The following is an 11,065-nucleotide window of genomic DNA, read 5'->3' on the forward strand; positions in this document are numbered from 1 at the left end:
CCCCCCCTTCTTTGTAACTGGTTGTAATCTAATGAGCCTTATCCGGTGTGCGTAATATTTCCGGTGTGTGACACCTCTGTAACGATTTCTGCCTCTTTAACGATCCCTTTCATTTGGCAGGCAATCTTAAGTAGAACGCCCCCCGTTGTCTGACACCTAGGTAGCCTCCCTATTGGCTATCGGAAGTGACCAGCCTTTAAAAGACTGAGCATTTAGGCTAGATCAGAGAACGCGATTTGGGATAGCGAGCTGTGTGTTGCTCCGATTGTGTCGGTCGACTTGTGGTTGTAACAGAATTCCGAAACCTGTGCTCTTGTGTTTACTGTTGCAAGTGTGTTCACTGTGGAGAATCTACACTGCTTTCTGGTGTTTGCTTCTGGTGTACGTTAATTAAAAGTCACGTTATCGCAACCTCTGTCTTGGCGTCTCATTTATGCTTCCTGGCCTATTCTCCCCCTTCCACTCCACCCGATCACATTCAAATGTGCAACAAGCTAATAGTGAATTGCTGTACTTGTCGCTGAAAGAGTGTTTGTCATCTATAAATGTGCAACAAGCTAATAGTGAATTGCTGTACTTGTCGCTGAAAGAGTGTTTGTCATCTATAAATGTGCAACAAGCTAATAGTGAATTGCTGTACTTGCTGCTGAAAGAGTGTTTGTCATCTATAAAATGTGCAACAAGCTAATAGTGAATTGCTGTACTTGCTGCTGAAAGAGTGTTTGTCATCTATAAATGTGCAACAAGCTAATAGTGAATTGCTGTACTTGCTGCTGAAAGAGTGTTTGTCATCTATAAATGTGCAACAAGCTAATAGTGAATTGCTGTACTTGTCGCTGAAAGAGTGTTTGCAATCTTCATGAGTTTCTATGTTTGCAGCAAAAATAAGTAAATGAATCCTAAAATATCAAAGCATAATGTAACACTTTTAAAGTAACATCAGACAGCATGAATCACACAGGGCAATATCATTCATGACGTTTTTATGATACATCGGTGTTTTATTCACAGCAGCATATTACCCGTTTAAACAAGGAACCAGTATCGAAGACACAAAGGGACGAACGCGTTCTAAATGTACACGACAACAAGAGTAAGTGAGAGTTATTTGCGGCGGAACCAATCTCCTGGCACCTGAGAGAATAACAAGTATCCTTGCAAATGCTTGAGGCTCAGTGAGATCAGTGTCTGAAGTGAAGAGTGACGTCATACTAAGATCCTAAGGAACCAGTATCCTTGCAAATGCTTGAGGCTCAGTGAGATCAGTGTCTGAAGTGAAGAGTGACGTCATACTAAGATCCTAAGGAACCAGTATCCTTGCAAATGCTTGAGGCTCAGTGAGATCAGTGTCTGAAGTGAAGAGTGACGTCATACTAAGGTCCTAAGGAACCAGTATCCTTGCAAATGCTGGAGGCTGAGCTCAGTGTCTGAAGTGAAGAGTGACGTCATACTAAGGTCCTAAGGAACCAGTATCCTTGCAAATGCTGGAGGCTGAGCTCAGTTGCTGAAGTGAAGAGTGACGTCATACTAAGATCCTAAGGAACCAGTATCCTTGCAAATGCTGGAGGCTGAGCTCAGTTGCTGAAGCTGAGAGTGAAGTCATACAGCGTCATGTACGTCTGGAAGTTCGGCTGTTCCAACATGGCCGTTACCGTTGTATCGGCTCTGGGCAGGCACACTGTTTCTCCTTCTGAAATCACAACCATTTTGTTATAGAGCAAGCTAAGTTGTAACTGCTTCATGGCTTGATACGTTGCTTCTCGTGGCCGTCACAGCTAGCTTTTGCTCGCAGTTCAAAATCTTACAAAACATCCCGTGTAAATCTGGTATCACACAACATCATTGTGCCATCTAGTATTGTGTGTGAAGCGCTGAAAACATACAACTACTACTGTTTGGAGAAACCAGGAATCTAAGGTTTTGAAAAAACTCACATTATAACTGTCTACAATGTGTGTTGGGGGGGGGGGCAGACAAACACGCAAAGCCCACTTGCGCTCACGAGTGCTCGTGGGAGTTGTAGCACACGAACACAGAAGGACTTGTTGAACTCACAGATTGGCCTTCTGGGAAAATTGCAGGATTGAAACTAACCACACACACACACACACAAACAAACAAATACACAAACAAACAACACAAACATACACACAGACACAAACAACAACACACACACACACACACACACAAACAAACACACACACAAACAAACAACACACACAAACAACACACATACACACAAATAGTTCAGTACACACACACAAACAACACACACGCATAGTCAAAAACACACACACACAAACCCACAAACAAACAACACACAAATCGAATGCAATGACCTGACGGCGAACGAACAGCAAACCGGTGACCGCCGTAGAGCTGGGCGACGCTGTTGAGCAGGGGTCCGAGCGAGGGGGTGAGACAGACGGTGAAGGGCCGGTTCTGGTCAGTGTGGAAGTTGACCTGCAGGGTGCCCCTGGGGTAGTTCCACCACACGCTGCCCTCGGTACAGTTGCTGGGGGCCGTCACTTCTCCTCCGGATTCGGTCAGGCTGTTGCTGTGTCGGCGAAACAAAATTAATGTTTGAACAGTGGTGTAGGTTTATTCTATCAAATAGGCGATTTTCGGAAATAATTGCGTCGTAGTGATTGGCCCCTCTAATGTTTGTCCGAGTAAATGTGGATTTACCTTGTATACATTTGAATTGACTCTATGAGGTATTTTTTGTCCATTTCAATTTTGTATTGCTCCTATGCAGACTGAATGTCTGCATGTGGACGACATTGGAGTGTGTGTGTGTGTGTATGCTAACTTGTGTGTGTGTATATGTTAACTTGTGTGTGTATATGTTAACTTGTGTGTGTATATGTTAACTTGTGTGTGTATATGTTAACTTGTGTGTGTGTGTGCTAACTTGTGTGTTGTTAGTTTCATGCTGCTTTTGCTGTTGTTGCTTTTATGTTTGTATTTCTGTTGCTACTTTTTCCTTCTTTTACAAATACCCTTATCCTTTTAAACATACGTTGTATTCGTCCGCCAAATCCGATCTTTTCCTGCACGCGTATAAGCTTAGCTTATTGTGCCCTATTGATTCAATTGCCGGATTGCATGCGGCATTGCTATTTAACAACAAAAGAACAAGAAGTCGCGTAAGGCGAAAATACAATATTTAGTCAAGTAGCTGTCGAACTCACAGAATAAAACTGAACGCAATGCCATTTTTCAGCAAGACCGTATACTCGTAGCATCGTCAGTCCACCGCTCATGGCAAAGGCAGTGAAATTGACAAGAAGAGCGGGGTAGTAGTTGCGCTAAGAAGGATAGCACGCTTTTCTGTACCTCTCTTTGTTTTAACTTTCTGAGCGTGTTTTTAATCCAAACATATCATATCTATATGTTTTTGGAATCAGGAACCGACAAGGAATAAGATGAAAGTGTTTTTAAATTGATTTCGACAATTTAATTTTGATAATAATTTTTATATATTTAATTTTCAGAGCTTGTTTTTAATCCGAATATAACATATTTATATGTTTTTGGAATCAGCAAATGATGGAGAATAAGATAAACGTAAATTTGGATCGTTTTATAATTTTTTTTTTTCTACAATTTTCAGATTTTTAATGACCAAAGTCATTAATTAATTTTTAAGCCACCAAGCTGAAATGCAATACCAAAGTCCGGGCTTTGTCGAAGATTACTTGACTAAAATTTCAACCAATTTGGTTGAAAAATGAGGGCGTGACAGTGCCGCCTCAACTTTCACGAAAAGCCGGATATGACGTCATCAAAGACATTTATCAAAAAAATGAAAAAAACGTTCGGGGATTTCATACCCAGGAACTCTCATGTCAAATTTCATAAAGATCGGTCCAGTAGTTTAGTCTGAATCGCTCTACACACATACACACACACACAGACACACACACGCACATACACCACGACCCTCGTTTCGATTCCCCCTCGATGTTAAAATATTTAGTCAAAACTTGACTAAATATAACAAAAACGAAAAAACTGGCCAAGACTTACCCTCCTGGTATGACGGTGCAGGGGTCACCCCACCCCGAGCCGAGGACACCGCAACATAAAACACACGCAACGAATGCCCCTATCAGAACAACCTGACTTGCCATCTGGAGCAATCTCCACTCTCTGTTAACACAAAAAGAAATGATGTAGTACTTTTAGTCGCTTTTCAAATCCTTGCATGAGGTTTCATGTACACAAGTAATGGTTCAGCCTTTATATACTACGACCTACACATGTACTCAGGCACTCCGCAGTAAAAGCCTGGGAACTGGTTTGTGGCCGAAGCTTAAAGGCACAGTCCTGCCAGTGTAAACGGTTCGTCTCACCATCTCAAATCTCGCCAAGCTTTTAAGTGGGATTAGACCATTCCTCAATTTACCAAAAATGAGCATCCCCATTCCTTCTTGTGTAGAGTGAGTTTTAAAAAAAACCTGATGTCATGAAAAGCCACTAGTGGCGTGGTGGTAAGACGTCGGCCTCCTAATCGGGAGGTCGCAGGTCAACTTATGTGCAGACCTGCTAGTGACTTAACCCCCTTCGTGTGTACACGCAAGCACAAGATCAAGTGCGCACGGAAAAGATCCTGTAATCCATGTCGGAGTTCGGTGGGTTATGGAAACACGAAAATACCCAGCATGCCTATTCAACGAAAGCGGAGTGAGCTGACTATGCTCTCAGAGTATAGTGTGGGAAACCCAAATGGGCAAACGAGCTCACACGTAACCAGACAATTCTGGAACGCTGAAGAAGAGGAAGAAGAATTCTAAAAAACATTGCATTGAGCACCTAGGTTGTTGATTTTTGGCATGGTTCCAAATGGAGGAATGATCTTCTCCCAGATCTGAAACGGTGAGTCGCATTGTGCTCACGGGAAGGACTGTGGCTTTAAACTCACCGATTTTACAGTTTAAAGGCCCAGTCTGCCTCACCGATTTTACAGTTTAAAGGCCCAGTCTGCCTCAAATAGTTTACAGTTTAAAGGCCCAGTCTGCCTCAAATAGTTTACAGTTTAAAGGCCCAGTCTGCCTCAAATAGTTTACAGTTTAAAGGCCCAGTCTGCCTCAAATGGTTTACAGAACGATTTAAATCTTTTCACGAAAGCAGTTCTAACCTTATGGAACACACTTACAATAGCATTTAACAGCATTAAATGACACAGTTAGTTTGAATGGCTATTCAGCTTGCGTAAACCACATACCAGATTTCGTGGTTTATTTTACCCTTGAGCCATCGTGGACCCGTGGCACACGCTTTCCTTTTTTTGTGTAAGTTCGTCGTCAGTTTTTGATTTCAATGTAACTTGCTGTATCTGCAATAGCACGTAATTGTGTATCTCTGAATCTACAATGCAACAAACGACTGCGAGTCACACGAATTATCCTTATCGGCGGTGGTTGGCTTCAAAGACGCACGCGATATGCAGAAAGTTCGTCTGCTTGCCTTGGTGAAACACGATCAATGCGTGACTTGCTTCCGGCCTCCCTGTTTTGAAACTTTCAAAACCTCGAGTTGTACTGATCTCGTCTTGATGAAAAAATAAATCTTTTATGATTTAAGAATGTTTGTGTTACAAGCTGTCAATTTGTTATTTAGATTTTAAAAGTTAGTTCTAGCGCCAAAACGAGGCGTCCGATTGTGGTACAGACAATCCGGCTAGCCGCGCAAAAAAATTTTTTTGGAAAAATGCTCGCTCTTTACGGAGGGCACCTAGGATGTTCTCAAGCGGTGAGTGTTTGAACGAAAGGGTGTTTGTACTGTGTGTCCAAGCCTGACAGAGTCTGTGACCAGAAACGGATGGTTGTACGGGAGGCTGTGTGTGGCTTTAATAAATTATATCGTGTAGTTCTGACCTTGACTTTTGCGTAACCCTATGCCCTCGTGTCAACAGGACACGGCCGTGGGGTGAGTCGGCAGAAACACTCCAACGAAACTAGTTGCAACAAGACCTATAATTATTCACTTTGCAGGGTCCACAAATATTGTCCTAGATCAATTGCGTATCCCTTATTCCTGGTCCGTATTGCTAAGGTCCACAGGCCTGTCAGAATGACGAAACTAATACGCAGAAAAAAACAAGTCGCGTAAGGCGAAAATACAACATTTAGTCAAGCTCAGTCCAACTCACAAAATGAAACTGAAGCATTGTATTTTTTCTGCAAGACCGGACACTTGTAGCATCGTCTGTCCACCGCTCGTGACAAAGGCAGTGAAATTAACAATCCAGAAAAGCGCGGTAGCGGTTGCGCTGAGGAGGATAGCACGCTTTTCCATATCTCTATTCTTTTTAACTCTCTGAACGTGTTTTCAATGCAAACATATCATATCTATATGTTTTTTGAATCAGGAACGGACAAGCAATAAGATGAAATTGTTTTTAAATCGATTTCGGAAATTTTATTTTAATCATAATTTTTATATTTTTAATTTTTAGAGCTTGTTTTTAATCCGAATATAACATATTTATATGTTTTTGGAATCAGAAAATGATGAAGAATAAGATGAACTTAATTTTGGATCGTTTTATAAAAAAATAATTTTAATTACAATTTTCAGATTTGTAATGACCAAAGTCATTAATTAATTTTTAAGCCTCCAAGCTGAAATGCAATACCAAAGTCCGGCCTTTGTCGAAGATTGCTTGGCCAAAATTTCAATCAATTTCATTGAAAAACGAGTGTGTGACAGTGCCGCCTCAACTTTCACAAAATGCCGGATATGACGTCATCAAAGACATTTATCCACACGTCTGGGTATATGATACCCAGGAACTCTCATGTAAAATTTCATAAAGATCGGTCTAGTAGTTTAGTCTGAATCGCTCTACACACACACACACACACACACACACACACACACACAGACACACATACACACATACACCACGACCCTCGTTTCGATTCCCCCTCCATGTTAAAACATTTAGTCAAATCTTGACTAAATGTAAAAAACCGGAGGATGCCTTGTGCAGAATACAGACACAAACAAATGCACAAACACACTCACAAACACACTCACGCACGCACGTACGCGCACACATACAAACACAGACACATTTTTCAGAGGTAAGTATTTACTATTACTGTGGTATGAATCAATGTTAGTTGGTCAAGTTTGGTACACGTCATTTTCTTCGATAGATAAAGCAGAATCTTGATAAAATGTAGGTTGGCTTATCGACTCCTATAAGTGCTTCTAAGCTTGCCAGCTTACCACGAATTGCCTTCGCCCACTTTCCGATCCTTGTGTTCATTTGATTGGTTGGCTGGTTGATAGTCATTAGCTGGTTGATAGTCATTCGTTACTTGCTTGCTTGCTTGTTTCATTACTGGCTTGTTTTACAAGGTCCATGTTTTAACATAGACTGGTAATCGAAACGAGGGAGGTGATGTGTGTGTGTGTGTGGGTGTGTGTGTGTGTGTGTGTGTGTGTGTGTGTGTGTGTGTGTATATATGTATGGAAAGCCGTTTGGCTCATAACCATTACACGTGTAAAAATGATTAATACACGTGTAATAAATGATTAATACACGTGTAATAAATGATTAATACACGTGTAATAAATGATTAATGCACGTGTAATAAATGATTAATACACGTGTAATAAATGATAAATACACGTGTAATGAATAATTCATACACGCAGGGATGTTGCTACAAATTCATACCTATAGGACAAATGTCCTGAGTTCTTCAGCATCAATAGGACATTTGACCGCTTTCAGAAAGTTTAATAGGACATTATGAATTTGCGCCAAACAGCTTATAACATTCCATGGAATTGTTCCAAAGTCATGCGCCCACACACACACGCACACACACACACACCCATGCGCGCGCGCTGTAGAACACACACATAATATAGTAAATACATCAACACAGTGTGCGTATAATGTTGTATTTGTTTTGTTTCAAAGAAACCACAAAAAAGAAACCAACATGAACAACTTCAGAGCCGCTGGAGTTGTCTCCCGTACTCCTGTAGCATGCACTGATCTATTCTAAAAATAATCCACTATTTTTAGATCAGTGCGCTGCACCGAGACGGTTATAAATACCCAAACGGCGCATACCGCAAACGGTTCGGGAATTCCCGACAAAAGAAAAGATCCGCACGCGGCACTGGCAACTTCAGTGTCAGCTGAACACGAGAGCGTTCGGTCTTTTAGAAGATTTGTATCTTGAAATGAAAATTAACGAATATCGCGTTGTCCGAAGGAATGGAGTACATGGATTTTCTGTAAATCCTCTGCTTCTCTTACAATCCTTCCCCTTCCCAGCCCCAACGGTGTCTGTGAAAAATCAGCGGCCGAAGTGGATTCCAAACCAGATTCATCCATGTTGGTATTTTAAAATGTGTAAAAATTTTTAATGTTGGTAATTTGTTCAGTTGACCTGTGTTGGTGTTTACGTTTCTTTAACCCAGAAGGTCATTTGAAACTTGTCAACACGTGTATAACGCAAGTCAAACCAAGCTCTTACTGGCAACTCAAAAACAAAACCACAACACCACCCAGCATACATACAACCCAACCAGAAGTATTAGTCATCACATCGCCACCATGTAGCGTAATCAAACATACAACTACACATGTCAGTCATCATGAATATCAAATCAATACAACACAATCAAACACACTTTTCCAGGGATGATTCACTCCCCAACTCTTTCCTTTTGCACGGTATGCAAATAGTCCTCCATAAACGTTTGAAGAATGTTAATCACTATAGTCTTTCTTGTGACGTCACAAAAAAATGTTAATCCCTGTAGTCCTTCCTCCACGGACTATCAGACGAAAAATAAATGTTAAACACAAAGCCGCATCCGTGAATGTCACGCCCGGACTCCCTCCAACTCTCACACGTCTGTCTCCGTCTCCACACCAGTCCGCGTCCGGACTGCATGCCTCCCATCCTCCCCCGGGGCGGGGACGTAGCTCAGTTGGTAGCGCGCTGGCTTTGTAGCCAGTTGGTCGCTATCAGCGTGGGTTCGATCCCCACGTTCGGCGAGAGATTTATTTCTCGGAGTCAACTTTGTGCAGACTCTCTTCGGTGTCCGAACACCCCCGTGTGCACACATGCGCACGAAAAAGATCCCACGTTCACAGCGAAAGTCTCAGGGCTTGGAAAACACGAAGACACGCATGCATCATCTCTCGTCTCCAATTATCATGATCGTATTTCGATACTTTGACGAGACAAACCCAATGCTGGTGTGTCGAAGAAGACAGCCACAGCAGGCTTGTTCGAATCAAAGTATCACACCATATCTTCAACGTATTACCAATACCTGTCCCAATATAGACCAGTTGGTCTAAGAGGACGTTAAACCCTAATAGTCAGTCATCCTCTCCCTGTGCGACGGGGTCCCCTAGCCTAATATTAATCCTAGCCCTAACAGTAACACCCCCAACCCACCCTGCTCGCAGCGCCAAACAGTGTAACCGAGTGCCAAATGTGACTTACCCTGCTCGCAGCGCCAAATGTATCCGAGTGCCAAATGTAACCTACCCTGATCACGGGGTCAAATAATACAGAGTGCCCCTTTCTCGCCAAGCTCAGACAATCAAAACAAACTGACACAGGTTAAATTACCAGGTTCCCTATTTCCATATGATGGTGAGGGGAAATGTGTGGGAAAGCGGGGGTTTACCTTCAATACAAAACTTCCAATGTATTACCCTCTAAAACTAGAACAACCCCAAACAACACTCTAAATCCTTTACTCTAAAGCTATGCTCTAGATTCCCACTCTAGAACTATGCTTTAAAACAACACTTTAAATCCCGTCGCGATATAACCCTCGTGGTTGAAAACGACGTTAAACACCAAATAAAGAAAGAAAGAACACTTTAAATCCTCCCTCCAAACTACACTCCAGAACTCTACTCTAAATCCTCACTCTCAACTTTAGTCCAAAAAAATCAAAAGACACAATAAAACTCTAATCTAAAAAAACAACCTAAAAACAATTCCCCCAAAAAAACAATCTAACAAAACCTAACTGAACCCCTCTAACGAAACCTAACTGAACCCCTCTAACGAAACCTAACTGAACCCCTCTAACGAAACCTAACTGAACCCCTCTAACGAAACCTAACTGAACCCCTCTAACGAAACCCCGTCGCACATTCCGCCATTCTGTAAATCACAGAATGCTCGTCATAAGCATACATAAACAACTCAATAATGTCAACCACCACAAACTAAATCCATTAACAACAACAAAACACATCATTCCTTCCGAATAACATGCCTACAATACAGTTCTCTCAAACACTCAAACGGTTTTCTAAAACATTCAATAAACAAAAGTTTTCCCGAACATTCAACTCACAAAACAATCTACTTGAACATTCAAATAAATCCTCCCAAAGCAGGTCACAACCCGCATACTTAAACGCTGTTTTACCCATTATATAAAAAGGATAGCATATGAATAACATACCCGTCTCAGAAAAGTCACATTACTGTTCCCTTTCTGCTCGTAGCAAACCTGCCACGCGACCTCTCACTGGATACGTCTGTTCGAAGCACAGACCTGTTTACCCTGAAATGAGGCAAGTGGAGCAAGGCCATGCTGAATGTGGAGTTTTGGGGATTCAAAGTGGAGTTTACATATATTTTACGTGTATGACCGTTTTTACCCCGCCATTTAGGCAGCCATACGCCGCTTTCGTGTTTCTATAACCCACCGAACTCTGACATGGATTACAGGATCTTTTTCGTGCGCACTTGGTCTTGTGCTTGCGTGTACACACGGGGGTGTTCGGACACCGAGGAGAGTCTGCACACAAAGTTGACTCTGAGAAATAAATCTCTCGCCGAACGTGGGGACGAACTCACGCTGACAGCGGCCAACTGGATACAAATCCAGCGCGCTACCGACTGAGCTACATCCCCGCCACATATATGTAATCAAGCACCAGCGAAAAGTAAATGCCCCAACCCACAACATCCCGCGTGCCTACGTCACAAGGTTAAAACAAATTCAACTCAGAGGGGTGTCGGGTACCGAAAAGCGATCATTTTACCTA

General features: G+C 42.1%; 1 protein-coding gene across 2 annotated transcripts; it reads right to left on the reverse strand.

Moving 5' to 3' along the window:
- Window positions 1-975: 975 nt before the first annotated feature.
- LOC138959533 (meteorin-like) lies at window positions 976-10,600 on the reverse strand. Of its 2 annotated transcripts, XM_070331061.1 has the most exons (4): window positions 10,477-10,600; window positions 4,033-4,155; window positions 2,340-2,557; window positions 976-1,690 (listed from the first exon to the last, which is right to left on the reverse strand). In XM_070331061.1, exons 2-4 carry the CDS (start codon window positions 4,134-4,136, stop codon window positions 1,575-1,577), a joined length of 438 nt encoding a protein of 145 aa, XP_070187162.1. In that variant the 5' UTR covers window positions 4,137-4,155; window positions 10,477-10,600; the 3' UTR covers window positions 976-1,574. The 2 variants fall into 2 exon arrangements, with proteins under 2 accessions (XP_070187162.1, XP_070187157.1); XM_070331056.1 differs by lacking the exon at window positions 10,477-10,600 and having other exon boundaries at window positions 4,033-4,274.
- Window positions 10,601-11,065: the final 465 nt, after the last annotated feature.

This window comes from Littorina saxatilis, linkage group LG1 (assembly GCF_037325665.1).
Source record: "Littorina saxatilis isolate snail1 linkage group LG1, US_GU_Lsax_2.0, whole genome shotgun sequence".
Taxonomy (NCBI): domain Eukaryota; kingdom Metazoa; phylum Mollusca; class Gastropoda; order Littorinimorpha; family Littorinidae; genus Littorina; species Littorina saxatilis.

What these genes read in the sequence shown, in the direction of transcription:
- LOC138959533 (XM_070331061.1), bottom strand. Translation starts at nt 4,136, where the DNA reads ATGGCAAGTCAGGTTGTTCTGATAGGGGCATTCGTTGCGTGTGTTTTA. An exon ending in TGCACCGTCATACCAGGAGG is followed by an intron (nt 2,558 to 4,032) that starts GTAAGTCTTGGC and finishes TCGCCGACACAG; the next exon opens with CAACAGCCTGACCGAATCCG. An exon ending in TGCTGTTCGTTCGCCGTCAG is followed by an intron (nt 1,691 to 2,339) that starts GTCATTGCATTC and finishes TTGTGATTTCAG; the next exon opens with AAGGAGAAACAGTGTGCCTG.